The following is an 18,554-nucleotide window of genomic DNA, read 5'->3' as shown; positions in this document are numbered from 1 at the left end:
GCAAATTCAACTCGGGGCTGTATTTTCTTAACATTTTAGGTCTAAAAGAAGGAATCTGAAGATTTTCAGTTTAAATGCTCCTGTTTTGCCGTAGTTTGTGTCTGTCCCCGCATCGCCACGGCAGCAATGAATGGGAGCGGATTGAAGTTCCGCTGTTTAGGCTGTTTACATCCCTCAAAGCCGCAGTTTTTTTCCACATACAGCGTCAGATGGCTACTCAAACATGCACCGAGAAGTTTGTTTACCTCAAGCAAGTCAAGAGTTGATATTCCTGTGTTTATGACACAAACGGGAGCTTCCGACTGCACGTAAACACACCGAGCGCGTTGAGTTAGATCTACTTTTACAAACATGTCGGCTTGCTTGAAGTAAACAAAGTTCTTGGTGCATGTTTGAGTCGCCATCTGACGCTGTCTGTGGAAAAAACACAGCGTCTTTGAGGGATGTAAACAGCCTAAGCAGCGGAACTTCAATCCGCTCCCATTCATTGCTGCCGTGGCGATGTGGGGACAGACACAACTTCCGCAAAACAGGAGCAATTAAACTGAAAATCTTCAGATTCCTTCTTTTAGACCTAAAATGTTAGGAAAATACAGCCCCAAGTTGAATTTGCCCGGAATTGTCCTTTAAAACATGTAGTTTGTCTAGAAATCCTGATACTAACTATATCAGATCATTATTTCTGGTGTTTCCATCAGCTTGGAGAAGAGGGGAGAATCTAAGAGTCAGATTTCCTGTCATGTTGCTGTGGTGCTAGTGCATTTTTTTTTTTTAAGTTAATATTATTTATCAATTTCAGAGTCATAACGTCTCAGATGTTCCAGTCTTTTGATTATTCTCCGAAAACATCTCCCCGGAATTGTCCTTTAATTTAATTATTTTCTTAAAATTGCAAAACCAGCCCTTTTTTTTGTTTTTGTTTTGTTTTTTTTGTTCTGTCTATTTTGTTTTATCTGTCTTGTTGACGTTACTTGTTATTCAGTTTTGTCATTAGTCTTTTTTGTTAGGGATTACTTTTTATTTCTGTAAAAAACATGGAAACGTGACTGTCGACTGTTAATTTCTTTATGTGATCAGTTTCCTAATAAATATATTTGAAACAAAATTGCAAAACCAGACTGTTAATGAATTACCTGTTTCCTCATCGATGGTGAAAACACCGAGACCGGAGCCTCCGTGGATGTGGTACCTCACGACTCCGTCTCTGCCCAGGTCCTTGTCTGTAGCGGTGAGCGTCACCGCCGACGTCCCCACCGCTGCGTCCTCCATCACGTTGGCTTCGTACACGAACTCCGTGAACACCGGCCCGTGGAGGTTCTCGTTCACGTCCAGGACCTGGATCTCCACGAAGCAGGAGGACGAGAGGGAGCGAGGGTGTCCGTGGTCCACGGCCCGGACCGTCAGGTTGTAGGACGGACGCCTCTCGAAGTCCAGGTCCCTCTCGAGGGTCAGGGCGCCGGTGGTCGAGTCCAGGTGGAAGATCCCGCTCTCGGTGTTCTTGAGGTTGTAGGTGACGAGGCCGCCGCTGCCCAGGTCCGAGTCCACGCTCTCCACCCAGACCAGCAGGGTTCCTACGGGAACGTCTTCGGGGACTTTTATTTTGTAAACCTTGGGCACGAATTTGGGCGGGTTGTCGTTAACGTCCAGCAGAACGACCACGAGGTCGACGGTGGAGAAGAGCTGGGAGCCGACTCCGGCCTGGTCTCTGGCTTCGATCCGCAGGTCGTGTCTGGGCGAGGTTTCCCGATCCAGATGACGTGTCACGATGACCTCGCCCGTCAGTTCGTCAATTTTGAACATGTCAGTGGACGTCAGAAGGGAATACTGGACGTTGCCGCTCGTGTCCGCGTCCGGATCGACTGCGCGAGCCGTAAAAATAACAGAGTCGATTTCTGTGTTCTCAGGCGCGCGGACGACGTATCTGGGCTGATCGAAAACAGGAGGGTTGTCGTTGACGTCCATGACGTTCACCGCGATGAACTTCCATGCGGACGTCTGCGGCGTTCCCAAGTCGTAGGCCGTGATGTTCAAAATGTAGAACTCCTTGCTCTCTCTGTCCAGCGGACAAACCAACCGGAGTTCGCCGGAGAAAGTGTCGATGGAGAAACAGCCGTCTTCGTTCCCGCTGGACACGGCGTAGACCAGCTTACTGTTGAAGCCGGTGTCGTTGTCCGTCGCCCTGAACTGGACAATGGTGGAATTCAGCGGATGGTCTTCGATGAGGTCGATGGAACTGGGAACGCTCAGGTCGAACTTGGGCGAATGTCGGTTGGTGATGTGAACGTCGGAGAACGTGTCCTCCTCCTCGTTGATCAGGATGGGTTTGATGAACTCGATCAGTTTGTCGGTGAGCTCCTTGAAAACGCCCGTCTCCTGGCAGCGCAGCGTCGGCTCCTCGCCTCTGTTGGTGACGGTTATCCTGACCACCGAGACGTCGGAACGGTGCTTCCCGTCCGAGGCCACGACTCTCAGAGTGAACGAATTGGCTCGCAGGGGGATCGGCTGCTGGAGGGCGACGACGCCCGTCACGGGGTCGATCCCGAACACTTGGAGCTCGTTTCCCGACTCGATGACGTACCTGAGCTGCTGCAGCTCGTCCAGATCGATGGCCGACAGCTCGCAGATGGTCTGGCCGACGGGTAAGTCCTGCGGCACTGTGCTGTTGCAGCCCACCCTCTCGAACAGAGGCGTGTTGTCGTTGATGTTGTTCAGCGTTATCGTCACGGGAGATTCGCTGACCTGGCTGAAGGGCTCGCCGCTGTCGGACGCCCAAACCCTCAGGTGGTAGCGCCGTTTCATCAGCTCGTAGTCCAGGTGCTCGGCGGTGGAGATGACGCCGGTGAACGGGTCTATCGTGAACGGTAAGGGGCCTGAGTTGGCGATGGAATACGTCACAAAGCCGTTTTTGCCTTTATCTTTATCCATGGCTGCGATCTTCAACACGCTGCTGCCGACCGGCGTGTTTTCATCCACCGTGGCCTGATAGGACGTCTGGCCGAACTGCGGGCTGTTGTCATTCTCGTCCGTTATCTCAACCACGATGTGAGTCTCCGCCGCGCCGTGATTGGCCACAACGTCAAACTCATATCGATCCTGTGCCTCGAAATCAAACTTCCCCGTCGTTATAATAATCCCCGTTTTGGGGTTTATCTTGAAGTTGGAGCTGTCTGGATTGTTTTTGACACTGAAGGTAACGTTATAAGGAACCGGGTTGACAGAAACCTTCAGCACATGAGTTTTCGGAGGGGAGAACTCGCTCAGAGTGACGATGTAGGTGTCTTCCAGAAATGCCAACGGGCTGTCATGATAGGCAGGAATGTGGATTTGTTCAATTGACGAGAGTAAACTGGGGGAGCTCCTGTCTTTAGCTTGAAGGGACAGATTCAGCCCTAAAGGAGTTTGAGACCGGATAATCTTCTTTGTAGAGATCACTTGGAAGTCGCTGCCCTGCACACCTGAGGGGATTATCTCAAAACACTTGTGAGGATCCCCTTCAACAATATTAAGGGATTCCACAGACTTAACTCCTGCTTCCACATGGACATTGATAGTCACTTTGCCGTCCGGAGAGACCGTGGGTTTGAGCGGGGTCGTGATGACCGGAGACTTTTGCGACATCTTTCCTACGTTCACCGTGACTCTGGCGACGTTGCCGAATTTCTGCACGCCGGATATCTTCTTTGTTCTGTCCTCGGCTAAGACGGTGAGGTCGTATCTGTCCGACCGGCTGTGGTTGAGCCTCTTGACGAGGCTGACCGTTCCCATGAAAGGGTCGACGACGAAGGGATGAGCTCTGCTGGTGAAGGAGTAATAAAACTCAGCGTTGCTCCCGATGTCGGCGTCCGTGGCGCTGACCCTGACTACGCTGGACTTAAGCGGCGTGTCCTCCCTGATGCCGACGTTGTACGAGGCCGGATAGAAAAGAGGCTTTAAGTCGTTGGTGTCGAGCACCTGGATAAACACCTTTGTCTTCACCTGGAAGTCAAAGATGCTTTCCGTCGCCTCCACAGACAGAGTGTAAGAGTCTCTGACCTCCCTGTTGAGGAGAGCCGAGTGACTGGTGCCCGTTTTGATCCTGAGGAAGCAGAAATCCCCGACTTTGACGGCCTCGGCTTGGAAGAGGCCGTCCTCGTCTCCCGAGACGATGTTATAAGCGATTTCCCAGAACAAGTCTGTCAGTTCGATCCCCATCTTCACCGGCGTCTCCACGTACGTCCGCGAGGCCGAGTTCTCGTTGATGGTGGCGTTGTAGAGGTGGTGCGTGAACCTGAGCGGCGAGCTGTGCTTTCCCTTTTCCATACTTCCCTGACACCTGGCCACATGCAGGAACACTGCTGCTAGAGTGAGGAGGGTCGTTCCCGAAGCCGCCATCTTTAACCTCTCCATGAAGATCCACAGACCTGGGAAAACAGAGAATGAGAAACATGTCATGATCACGAAAAAACAAGAGTCATATTTAGGGAAAAAGCCTGTTTAGTTTATATTGCACTGCAAAAACTCAAAATCTTACCAAGGATATTTGTACTATTTCTTGTCAAAATGTCATTTCTAGTCAAAATAAATCTCATTATACCAAAAATAAGACTAATCACATTAAACGGTAGCTTGTTTTTGACACTTTTTACTTCTTTCAAGCATAGTTTCACTTGAAATAAGTAGAAAAATCTGATAGTGGAGCAAGTAAAAAATTAGCTTTCACTCTACTTGTTTTAATTTGTCTGAAACAAGTGAAAATGATCTAAAAACAAGTTAATTTTTAGGTGACAAGTCTTATTTTAAGTGGAAAGAGATCAGTTTTGACTAGAAATGAGACATTTTGACAAGAAATAAGACAAATATTCTTGGAGAGATTTTAAGGTTTTTGCGGTACGTCTTGTATATCTGCACGAGAACACACACATCACTGTTCCACTATTTAGTAAATATGCAAATCTCCCCCCCTTCACCCTCTGATCTCTGGCTTTAAAAAGAATACAATGGACACAGAATAGACAATGACAAGAGAAAAGAGAAGACTGTGGTGAGGTATCCAACTCTTGTCCCAACACGCCAAAGTTAAACAACACATTGTTTGAGCAGCAGAAAGTTGCCTCTGAGCCTTTTCAGACAGGTGGCATCTGAAACCCTTCCCCATAATTATTCTTTTGGTGGCAAATACCAGCAACAAGCGCTCATCGGGATTTTTCTCTTTTAAAAGGCGATGTCACTGTAGAGCTTCGAGGATAGTGATTAGTAGTTTGACGACCTGGTATCATGCAGACGACGAGGAAGAGGTTCAGTGTTGATCTGAGTGTAAACAGCTGCATGTGGACAGTGTATGTGTATGTGTTTTAAATGTACCTACTACCTAGAGGCATGAGCCATTAAATTGCTGCTTTCATAATCACAGGATCTGAATCCTACAAAGTCAGAGTTGTAACAGCGCTTTTACACGGAAACCTGAGCGAAATAAACAAACGAGACGAGTCCAGACTCCAGATCAAAACCACATTAGAATATTTGTCTTATTTCTTGTCAAAATGTCTCATTTCTAGTCAAAACTAATCTCTTTCCACTTAAAATAAGACTCGTCGCCTAAAAATTAATTTGTTTTTAGATAATTTTCACTTGTTTCAAACAAATTAAAATAAAAACTTGCTCCGCTATCAGTTTTTTCTACTTATTTCAAGTGAAAATCTGCTTGAAAGAAGTAAAAAGTGTCAAAAACAAGCTACTTTTTATGTGATCAGTCTTATTTTAGGTATAATGAGATTTATTTTGACTAGAAATTACATTTTGACTAGAAATAAGACAAATATCCTTGGTAAGATTTTAAGGTTTTTGCGGTGCGTCGTGCAAGAACACACACATCACTGCAGTGTAACCTTGGTATCGTCTTCATGATGACTCTGTTTTTTGGACGTCTCTACATAAAATTTAAGATTTGAACGCCTTTTCTGGGGCTTTTTTTTCACATTTTGTTGTGTTTGAGAAAAACTGAGTGAAAGGTCAGCGGATAAAAGGCCTCAGCGAGATCTGACGCATGCATCATTTTCATGGGTGTTTCCCGCCTTTCAAACAAAACCACAAACTGAAAAATGTGTACTGGTGAAATGGAAATACATGAGAGCGCCCCAGCTGATGCACGGCCACACCATGCCAGCTCGAATTTCGCGACACCCACAGCTGACAGCGATGAGAGAGAACTGGGAGGGCAGAACACTTTGCCCTTCACCGCCTCCCTGACAGCCCATCCACAGCTAAAAGCAATCTGCACAGAACAATCTGCGGGGCAGAAATGTCGCTCCCTGAGATCAGAGATGGAAAGATCCATCACATTTTTTCCCTCTGTTTCACTTCTCTGGAAAAAATAAGGTTGTTCAGATAGTATAGAGCAGAAAAAGCTAAATCATTTGACTGCAGTGTTACTCTGTTGTGGTTCCTGGCGCTAGAAAACAAAGATGGAAAGAAAGAAGGACAAAAGACGTCTCCATGGTTTGCCACACAGTTATGAATAACAGTGTCTGGTGTTTTATATGGGTTTATGAAACTGATCCTGGGTATACGATGTCCTGAAGGTTCAGGTCTGTGTCTCCAGGTTGCCTGGCGCTGGAGGTTTCAGTGGAGGGTGACAGGTATGTGGGATTTTTATCTCCACTCACTTGGTGACAGATAATCAGATTACGGCCGGCAGCCCCCCCACACCCCTCTGTTTGGGTTCTGGAGGAGATTTAGGGCATCTTGTGATCTTCCCAAATTTTTCTGCAGTGTCATTTTTCTATCTTTCACATCAGCGAAGCCGGATTAAAATAAATCTTAGCTGGGTATTGATTGGGAGGCTTGGCCTTATTTCAGTCCCGGGACATTTCACAAGGTATTGTATTTGTCTAAAACAGTGGTTTTCAAAGTGAGGTCCGGGGCCTCCCAGGGTTTTTCCAGAAATTTCAAATTTTTTTTCCAAAACCTCATGCCATTGGCAGTAATTTGAACATACATTGACTAAAAAAAGTTATTCAGTTTCAGAACAAAGATTTGTGTATTTCTGTAGCCTGACAAGCCAGACTATATCATTAACATGTCTAGTCTGGCAACGACCGGTAGACCTCGGCTCAATCCAGGGGGCGGGATGAAGGCTGTCTTTCAAACTGCCTCTGCACGCAATAGGGTAGCGCTACGACCAATCAGAGCAAAGAGCAGGATGACGTCGGTAGATTAAACTTTTCCCATATCCCGTCGGTAAAACACCAAATACATCCTTCTTCGAAGTGAATGACTTCAGTGCAGTTTCTTGCTCAACTTTTACAGAAAATGACGAGTTTAATTCTTTCAAAGTTGATGCCAACGCCGATTCAAACGATTCCTTTGCCAAAGCCATCTTGTCATGTTTTTCACCGTTGCAAGTATGTCGTCATCGCGTTAAGCCCGCCCAACGACTCTCTAAACAGATAGAGCGCTGTGATTGGTGAACACAAACGGTGTTCGAGACTCAAAAAGTTCCTATGGCTCGTTTCTAGACTGACCTGCGGAGCAAATATATTTGCCGATTAATTGTGAAAACAAGTAATTGTGACATCCCTAACTGTAAGTTATATTATCTGACTCCTATTTCATATACAGTCTGTTTTCAAATTTCACACGGTTCCAAGTCTGAAGGATATGCATCTACAGGATTGGCATAATGAAGTAAAAAGTAATCCTCTGCGCAATAATTACAGGTTTAAGAAGGATTCTGTATGAGAATAACACTTTAATATGCTCGTCCCTATAAAGTGTCTCAAACTGGATTTTGCAGCCCTGTCCCTGTTTTTCTTACAAGGTCAGATCACCAAGATTAAAAAACATATTTTCCTGGCACATCAAACACAAACAGAACTTTCTGCACAGCTGGTTCATTGCTAAGTCAAAGTGTAGAAATCCTTCAGCGGTTTGGATGAAATTAAACTGGATCTTCCTCCACAGTGAAATGCAGGATTTTTTAAGAATAATATTTTTTGAAAATCCCATAGGTTTATAATGAGGACATCAGTTTTAATCATTTCAGATTCGTGTCTGAGAAGCCGTGTCTCTCGCTGTAAGTTTTTGCTTGAGAGGAACGAACCAGAGCGGCTCTTAAAAAATGAATGTCGGGAGTTGTAATTAATTTCTTCAGTCATGTTTTTATGCACACAGACTCGTACCGTTGAGAGTTTCCTCTCATCAAACCATCAGATATTTTATTACTCAGTTGTTTATCTGCTTTGCTGATGACTCACTCAGCCCGTCCGAGCTCTGACTGTCAATCACCTGCATCTTCTGTAGAAAAAATGGACAAGGCTATTTACACAAAAATGAAAGAATGAAAGATGCCATTCACATGAATTTCATCAAATTTATCACAAACAAAATGATCTGTTCTTTAGGAGAGAGTGAAGTTAAGTGAAGTTTGTGTGATATGGAAATTTGATTTGATTCTGAGACTGTTTTAATTGAAACTTCTTCTCTGTTAAAGCTGCAACATCGAGATATGAATCATATTAATCATTATTGCTGCAGTCACAGTTTTTGCTGCCTTTGCGGCCTGTCACTAAGTAGGAGGCGGACAGAGCTACAGTACCAATCATAGGTTTTTCATACCAATCAGCCGATAATGACAATGATCAGCAGCTGATCAACTGGAGCATTCTCCCATATCCCCATTAGCTGCCACTATGATGGTAGCTACTCTTTCTGCAGTCCACATACTACGAAGTATTACAATAACATGACAAATCACATACAGTATGATAGATGTCAGATACCTGATCCAACAAGTCAAACTACAAACACTTCCATGACAACACCACTAAAATTCATTCATTAATATCTTGGTCCCTTATAGTAAGTGCATTAAAGTACCTTAAATTGTAGGTGCAAGCTATTTTTAGAACGGCGGAGCAGAGCCGTGAGCTGCTCAGAGCTACGCTACGGAGGCTCATGGGATTTCTTGGTTTCTCTCATCAAACTCATCAATTAGACAATCCAACAACTCCAAAACACGATAAGTGGACAAGTTGTGACCTGCACATTCACCACACTATGAGATAATAACAGAACGTTATGAGACGTAGTTGTTTTAGAGGCAAATGGAGAGACTGCTCGCCAAAAAACTGTCCCCGACAGGAACACGCATCAGCGGTTTGGCATGAATTAACCTCAAAAATAACTCTGTCTGGTAACGTTCTGTTATTATCTCAAAATGTTGAACTATCCCTTTAACAGAATCTCTCAGCAATTTCCTGAAACTATAAGTTGTATACCAAACTTATTATTGATAACCCTGTAAAGGTGCCACATACACAGTACAGTGAGTGCTAAGACTGGACCAGCTGTCAAAAATATAGGGATGCACCGATCAGATATTAAGATTGGACATCAGCCCAGATGTTGACTAAATAGCTACATCTGATATCAGATAATGGAGCTAATACAGTTTATTAATTCAACAGTGGTGTTGGATCAGTATCAGGTATCGCACATTGGGACTGAAAAAGCCAGACTGGTGCATCCCTTGGGGGAAAACCACACATAACTTGATGTGAAACTTTTTTTTAATGAGGACTATTTAACACACACACACAGACAGCTCACAGGAGAAATCCCACCAGGTAAACATTTACTCCTGTAGCGTTTCCCCATGAGGATGAACTCAAGGTAAATCTGCGGCTACAGTGACAGTGAGCGAGCGGAGGAGGAGGAGGGGGAAGCTGCTTTCACTGGGAGATGAGGATGGATTACACTCTGATTGAAAACTTAGAAATATAATGAATTCCATTTGAATGTAATGAACACGGTGCCAGCCATGTAATGAATCCCACAAATCAGCATTAGCTGCCTGAACATCAGACTACGCTGCACACACATGTGGCTGGCATGGAGGTGAATTTTCAGGCTGCATCTAAAATAGTTTTTTTTTTTTTACTGATGGGAGTTTCACTTCGGTTTGTCAGTCACTATTACAGCGGGCAAATCTCTGGAGGGTTTAACGCCGCTGTGGACCGTTGCCGCCTGCTGAGGAGCTTTTCTCCGACTTGTCACTCACAGTCCACAAAAAACTCAGCTGAACCTGAAATTGAGACTCAAAGAAAAATGTTCATGTTTTCATCCAAACACTCAGCCGCTGCAGGGCCGAGACCTCGGGCCATTACTGCAGCTGAGGTCACCGCTCGCATGCACACTCACCACCGCCTCAATCACACCCGCATACACACACACACACACACACATTCACATATACACACACCTTCACACTCCCACTGTGTGTTCGCGGGCAGCGACCTGCAGCCACATGTTGAGCTCCGAGCTTCCTGGATCACATTTCGCCGCCGCCCCCATGGCTCAGTACAGACGGAGAACAGTATAGCACCTTTTTCTTTTTTCCCCCACCGGTCTCATCACTACCAGGGTTTTTATAGCTCACTAAAACTAAAACTGAAACTAAAACTAGCAGCGAAAAAACTATTTAGTAAACTGAAATAAAAATACAAATTCTCCAAAAACAAGAACTAAACAAGTTGTAGTTTTCTTAGAGATGCTGAAGTTGTAGGAAAAAAACGCCACAGCTCAATATGGGACGACTTCAAGTGCGACCCACAGGTAGATAAGAGTGGATGTAACCTGATGAGGGCTGATGGGAACATTATGGGATGCAACTAAAAGGGAAAAATCCAACAAATAAGGAAGTTCATGTTCAGAGATCTCACAGAGGCTTTCTCCTAAAACCTGAAAAACTAAGACTAAATAAAAACTAGTCAACTCCTCAAAAATAAAAACTAAATCTAACTGCTTAAAGGGATAGTGCACCCAAAATTGAAATTTCATTCAAAACTCATTATCTACTCACCCTCATGTGGACTAAGGGCTGGGAGAAGTTTCAGAGTCCTCCGTGGCTTCTCTGAGTTACAGGGGGTCTTGGCGTAGCAGTGCATGTCCATATAACGGTTGCAAATGGATACCAACTGTCTTCGTAACAAAAAGACACACCAAAAAACATCCAAATACCTCCATGCTGCTCGTATGTAATGTCCGTCTTGTATTGAAGCCCCGAAATGCGTTGTTTTGTAGCGGAAGCTTCTCGAAGTTCCTCTTCCCGGTTCGTCAAATTTGAACGAACTGGGAAGAGGAGCTTCCGCTACAAACAAGCTTGAAAAATAGACTTATTTAATTTTTTTCGGGACAATTTCGCATTTCGGGGCTTCAATACAAGACGGACATTACAGTACATACGAGCAGCATGGAGGTATTTGGATGTTTTTTGGTGTCTCCTTTTGTTACGAAGACAGTTGGTATCCATTTGCAACCGTTATATGGACATGCACTGCTACGCCGAGACCCCCTGTAACTCAGAGAAGCCACGGAGGACTCTGAAACTTCTCCCAGCCCTTAGTCCACATGAAGGTGAGTAGATAATGAGTGAGATTTCAATTTTGGGTGAACTATCCCTTTAATCACTTGTTGAACTCACTAAAACTGACCTGAATTGAACTGAAAAACTAAATAAAAATGTAAAACTATAATAACCTTTACCGCTACACCTCTGTGTGTCAGTGTGCAGCTGGACCGGGTCGTGGCTCGCTGCTGGAAACTCAGCGGTGGTGAAATGTGCTGCGGACCCACACACAGCTCTTAACACAACTCAGAGAGGGTTTCCTGGTTTCCTGCTGAGAACATGACACACTGCTGCTCGACACCTCTCCGTGGAGCGATTCCAGCGAAGCCTGACTCATCTTATCAGCAGATACTGACACATCCCCAACATTCATTCAGTTTTAACACGCTGTGCTCTGAATTACAGTCATTACTCTGACTATTAATGTCTTTTTTTTAATCATTCTCACATGTAACTAAACACTGAATCATGTGAGTGAGCGAAATATCTGTAAACTCACTTCACAGTGGAGTGAGTTCATTACGTTATAGATGCAGTGACCTTGAAAACTCAATACGCTCCAACTTAAGAAAACACGTGCAAATGGACAAACGTGCTGCAAATTCAGAAAACATATTCACCAAGTGTTTTCAGGGGACATAAAAAAAACTGATGAACCTGTTTGGACATGTTGTTCAATACCCGACATGATTTGAAGCTAATATATATAACAAGTGCATCCAAGCAAACTCATTACTTATTCTGCCTTAATACCAACAGTGAGAGCGAGAGAGTGACAGACAGGAAGGAGCCACAGGGTCGGGATTACACCGTTAGTAGGGAGGTTAAGCCCAAAAAATAAGCCTTTCCAGTTATGATGCAAAGGTCATCTTTGGCATGGAAGTACCTTAGGGTCATACAAATAAATCTATCCTATAAGACACAAGTGAGATCACACTTTGTATTATAGTTTATAGTGGACAATCTAAATGGAATGTGTATTTAGAGTTTTCTTAATTTAAAAAAATGCATATTTTAGCTCAAATTGTCATGGTAAGGAGAACATCATTGTTTTGTAGTCTTGGAACCTATTTTACTGGTTTCCTTGACTTTGAAAATGTACAGTTTGACACCAAATTTGTCATTATAGCTACAACAGAAGCAAAGATATGGGTCTCTCAAGTATGGTGGGCGGCCATTAAAAAAAAAAAAACATGTTTATTTTGCATAAAAAGTGTGATCTCATTGCATCTTAGGATATACTTATTTGTATGAACCTACAGTAAGGTACTTCCATGCCAAAGAGGACCTTCGCATCATGACTTGAGGTCAAAAGTGGCTTAACCTCCCTACTACGTCCAGGAATCTAATTTCTACACTTGTCACCAGGAGAAAGCTGAAACTCTCTCTATGCATCTTCTTTATATAAATGATTGAAAGCAGAACAAAACATGTAGCAGAGACGACTTACATTCCTTTGTCATGACTACTTAATGTTCAGCAGTAAATCTATAGGACCTCAAGAGGGAAACTCATCCCTGAATCACACACTTTATAACTCAGTAGGGTATGTTGTAAAACTATATGAGCAATTATGTTGAGGAAAATATACAGCTGGTGAAAAACTTTTATATTTTCTGTAATCTCAAAGTCCACTGATGAGTTTCAAACCTTTCTTGATAAGCATGAGATCAATCCAAAAACTGATTCTGATCAATGATGTTGAGTTGTGGCTCGTATCGCCCTGATCTTATCGGTTTCCACAATCGCTCCGTGCTTACTCACAGCAGAGCAGACAATCCACTTCCTGTGCAATGACTATTGCACCACGGACAAGTTGGATCATGGATCCATGGAGCTGCCAATCTGGCTTTGTGAACCCAGGGGTGTTTTATAATAGGAGGGCAGGGAGCAGCACGCAGCAGGCCCTGCCAGGCCCGGTGGCATACAGGTAATTATCCTCCATATGTCTGTGCAAAGCTGCTTTTCCAGTAAACGCTGGAACAGGACTAATGGTAAAGCATGGCCTCGTGAGGGAATTAAAGGATTTCAAGGTTTTCCCCTTTGTCGCTGAAAACTATACGATATTATTCCCCCCCTCACCTCCCCCCCTTGCTCCTTCTCCCCAACTGCATTCATCTCAACAATCGGCTTCCTGGTTTTTGTTCAACAATTAAAAAGCCCTATTCTCCAAAAGAAAGGAAAGAGCAGAGAGAGAGAGAGAGAGATTAGGCTGAAATATAATATCTGGGTAATCACATCTGTAGTCTGTGATATCTGCAATCACATCAAAGAGCTGCTGGGAATGTGAGTTTCAAAGGAAATCTCTAAAAATCAGGACTCAAGAAGATTTCTGAGAGAGAAAATCCAGATTCTCTAAAGACTCTTAGAGCTTTTATGATATTACACATTGTTGCAGCAACTTGAGTTAAATATATAAGCTGGACCCTTCTCACCTCTTTGTCTGTTCTCTATATCTATATTGATAACACTTGGCCATGACTGGTATACAGTGCTGTATACAAAGAACTAATACTGATATATGATTTTTTCATTTTTGCTTTTGCTTTTCATTCTTCATTCATTCGTGATATTTGTCCGGTTGTGTACCAGTCAAACATTTCTCTTTACATCTTAAGAATAATGATTGGTTGCGTTGGTCTTGCATGTTAATGAGTTATGTATGATGGGTTGTGTAGAAGTGAGTTCTGCATCACAACCAACAAGAAGCAGCTGAAAGCTTCGGGAGAAATCAAGTAAGTGGCCACTGAGTTTCTCAAACTATAGTTGGACAAATTTCCATTTCATTGCTCACAACAACACGATGTTATAAACAATGTAAATCATGTTTTAAAATGTTAAATAGGGAATGTAAAGTAAATTATTGCCTTTAGTTTGTTAACCTCTCTGACCACACCACCAGCCGCAACACGTTTTCCTCCGCACGCAACTGAACTTTACTTTCAGACACTCTCTCATTTGCATAATTGCAGAGTTCAATTTTCTCCCTTATCCATAAAAAAAGAAGAAAAAAACAAAAGAGCAACAACATTCATAGTTTGCACCTTGGTTCAATCTAACCCGGTAATGAGCCTGTGCTGCAGCATTAAACCATGATGGATGGGGAGGCTTCATCTGCTGTCAGTCTATTAAGTGCTTACTCTTGTATTATGGTGGAGAAAAAAAAGAGAAGAATAGAATTGTTGACAACAAAGTGCAAATGATGTCTCGCTCCTCCTTTTAGATTTACTGAGAAAAAAATAACCTGAAAATGTCAAATTTGACAATAAAGTGCTACGACGCAGTGTCACAGCAGCTGGTCCCATTCAGATAAAAGGTTATTTCTGTAGACGCTTGCTGAGACGTGCAGGTCTTTAACATTTCGAGCCTGCTTTAAGTTTTCTGGAGCGTTCTGCGGCAACAATCTGAACTGGAAGACTAATTAAGTTGTTACTGTCTTTAGAAATGTTAAGGGAAAAGTTTGGTATTAATCCTACACAATCTTGCGTTTCAAATCAATCTATAGATATCATTATAGTCAGGAATCAATATTAACAAACAAGCTATTGTCAGCCACTGACTTTAGCCTGAAAACAGTTTGATATGACACAGTTTGTGTGATGGAGGCCTCCAGGCTTCACTCTAATCCCCTCTGATCCCAACATTAGTTTCAAGGTCTCTGTAATTGCCAGCAGTTATTTGAACCTCCTGCTGTCGTATCCTCAGCACAACGTGAGGTCTCTGTATCCTGGTGTCGTTTTAATCTTCCATATATATTCCATGTGATAAATGGAAAAGTATAAAGAGATGATAGGAAACACAGCGGCAGACTAAGATACATACAGTACATCTACCAGCAGGTATCCATGGACTTTATTTTTACATTGCTGCTGACTAAGGTCTGGACTCTGGAGCACATCCACTGTTAATTCACTGAGCCTTATTGATTTGTACTGGACCGCACGCACATGCACACACAGACACACACACACGCACACACACCGTGCTCTAACCTAAGCATCAACTTCTGCAGCTGAAACATGCAGCAACAACAGTGAAGAGCCAACAGCTGCAGTTCCTCTCCTCACCACTAGAGTGAGTCAGTCCTCATCCACTCCCGTGTTAAAACGTCCAAACGTCCGTTGCTACTTAATATTTCAGTTTCCCTTCTTGAAGTTTTATATTGAGTTGGTAAAACTTGGTAAAAGTGTGTTGCAAATGCCATGTACTGTATATAACAGATTTGGTTGGAATGCCCTTTAGTGGACGTGAGATGTAATAATAAGCTGGTATAGGTGTATGTAATGAGCTAAAAAAACAAAACAACAACATTAAAAATTCGAATATAATTCAAATATTTAAGATAAGAAGCATGAGAAATTTGAATCAGATTTGGAGGCAGATCGACAGCCCTGCTCCTGGTTAATCGAGTATAAAATAAAGAAAATCAGGTTAATTCTGTTCTTGATTTGTTTTTCTTCCAGATAAACAAAGCATCAATACCTTCAACTGGCTCCATAAGCAGCAAATCTTTAAGCCCAACTCTGCTGCTGCAGCCTTTAAAAAAAACAACAAAAAAAAAAAACTTGTGTCCAGTTCTGGTCGAAGTGCAGAAAATAACTTGATCCACTGTTTGTTTTGTTTGTGCCCATACAGCAATTTGGAAAACAGCTTTCCCCCAAACTAACAACACAGCAGAGAGGCATTTCACCACCGCTGCAGAGATCACTTTAATAACAGTGTCTCCACTTTTGCTCTCTTCACCACAGACACACAAAACACACACACACCATCTTCTGGTTTTACAAAAAAACATTTCACCAGTAAACGCCTCACGCCATCCTCCTCACAAAGACTGTCTTAAAAAAAGACGAGTCTGACTGGATGAAGGGTTACTTCACAAAAGCACTAAACCAATTTGATGGAATAGACTTTTTAATTGTATTACTACATTTGCATTAATGGTTCTGAAGGCATATATGCCGTTTCAAAGCTGTACAGCATCTTCCTGTGCAATATTTCACAATAAAAGCCCAATTAAGAAATGAATGGAGACTGTCAACTCAAACGGGGGTGGGGGATAATGATTTGAAAAGAACACAGGAAGTGTTGAGTTGGTAGCAGTGTAATGCTGCAAATTTAACAAGACAAATGAGAGTGAATCAAAATGTGGTTTCTCATAAAAATGTGACCAATTTCCCATTAAAACATATGGGATTGGGTAAAATGCCAATTATCTTAGCGTCTGCATTTTAGGCAATATGGCTCCAGTCACTATGTCTGTAAAGGTCACTCAATAAAATGATGGTGCTCTTAAGGTGAGTTGCCTCCACTGTGAGAGGGAGGGAGGGAGCTGTCAATCATCTTCAGTTCACACTACTCAAAATAGCTGTTGTCCACTGAGCCTTGCAAGACCACCCTGAGAAAAATCACAACCGTGGGCTACTGTTGCAAGGCTACCGGTTCAAACACGTCATATGAACTCACACAAACATATAGATATAGGCTATATAGTATATATACGTGTATATTAGTCCTGCACGATATCAGCAAAATGTCCGATGTGAATCATGCAGCCCTACTACTGTATGTATATTCAAATAAGAGTAAAAAGTTTCTGTTCTCCCTGACAGCTGTTCTGGCATCCAGGTACCAATTAGAGTCCAGAGGTGGGAGCAGATAACCTGGACGAGTCTCCTTTAGTCTCCTCTCCTCCCTCTGACTTGTTCTCATTTATGGAAACGGCCTCCCAGCTCTCTGCTGCTCTGCTTCTCTCCTTCTATTACTTTTTTCCTGCACAACTGTTATCAGCGCCTGATGGCTCTGACCTCTGACCTCGCCACAAACGGCTCCGGTGTCGGCAGCGCAAATCATTTTGTTCCCGTTCATGCCCTGGTGCTCCAATACATAATTCATGGGACATTATTTCATACAGCATCAGTGCTGTAGCGTCCTAGGCACAGAACAGACTGTACAGCCACTCACTAATACAAAGTAGTGTTGTGTCACATCGGATCTAAATCTGACAACTGAAGCTTGTTTTTCAGGCGCTTTGCACGAAAACATCTCTGCAAATTAAACCTAATTCCTTTTCCAGAAACTTTCACAGTTGACGCCTTTTTTTTTTTTTTACAGAAGTGTAATTTCACATCAGACATCCAGGATTATACCAGGGTGGGGTTACGATGCTAACCCCCAGTCTGGCTGGGTTCAAGGGTTGGCGAAGGGCGCGGCCTCCGACCTAACCTCTCTCACACCCACAGCGCGGAGTCGGGACATGGAGGTTCTTTAACTGGAGCTTAGTGGTTATATTGGGATGAGTTCGGCAGGGGCAATTAACCCCGTCAGCACGACGAGAGCGCCAAGACAACACCAGGATGTCAGTGTACAGCATTATGCATCATCACATTAAATCTAATGGGTGTGTTTTGGAACTATTTATTCATATTTCTTCATGTCAGCTGATTCTATTTTGTTCTGTTCAGTTCTATAATAAAAACTTCCACTATTCACTTCTACACAGAAAGTTCAGGGAGGACACCTGGGGAGGAGCTTAAGTATAAAATCCAACCACTATAACATAAACAAATAATGCATATAATTGAAACAGTTTGGTCCATAACTATATATTTGTTTTATATTGTTTTTATATTCCTATATTTGCATATTTTTCTACTTTTTTAACCTTGTAGGTTACAAATGCTACTACAACAACCACATTTCCCATGTGTGGATAAATAAACAGTCGTATGGCTTATGCAATATTTATAGATATATAGTATTTCTGTAATGCAGGAACTTAAGTCCTCAGGTGCAGCATCATATCATAAAAATATAAAGCTGCCTCAGTGTTGGATTTGCAGCGCTGGTCCAATGGACTTGTGGAGCTCAGCTCAACAGACACAGAAAAGTCTCAACAATACAAACTGTTATGTAACCAAACAGGCCCACAGAGTAAACTCATATGCTGCAGTATCACACCGTTCTTCACAATACTGTAGTGTAACACAGTGCAGCAGTCCTCATGAGCATTGTGTTATTATCATATATATAACATATATATTTTTAAACTATTGTGTGATGCAGGAACAGTTTAAGGCAGTAAAACTCTGTTTTCCAAGTCTGTGCCATGAACAAATGTCAGGGTTCACACACAATAACAATAGATAACTGTCAGCTGGAGCCTTTTGAC

At 43.0% G+C, this 18,554-nt stretch overlaps 1 protein-coding gene across 2 annotated transcripts in view; it reads right to left on the bottom strand.

Annotated features, from left to right (window-relative positions):
- The window catches only part of fat2 (FAT atypical cadherin 2), a 143,973-nt gene that overhangs the window by 122,013 nt on the left and 3,406 nt on the right, over window positions 1-18,554 (bottom strand). For both annotated transcript variants that reach the window (XM_085788951.1, XM_085788952.1), the window contains exon 2: window positions 1,134-4,400. In XM_085788951.1, the coding sequence (XP_085645077.1) occupies window positions 1,134-4,386 (3,253 nt within the window). In that variant the 5' untranslated portion in view covers window positions 4,387-4,400. The remainder of the gene's footprint in view (window positions 1-1,133; window positions 4,401-18,554) is intronic.

Source organism: Trachurus japonicus, chromosome 10, assembly GCF_045865225.1.
Source record: "Trachurus japonicus isolate A0001 chromosome 10, Traja_1.0".
Taxonomy (NCBI): domain Eukaryota; kingdom Metazoa; phylum Chordata; class Actinopteri; order Carangiformes; family Carangidae; genus Trachurus; species Trachurus japonicus.
This window is presented reverse-complemented; position numbering and strand designations above follow the sequence as displayed.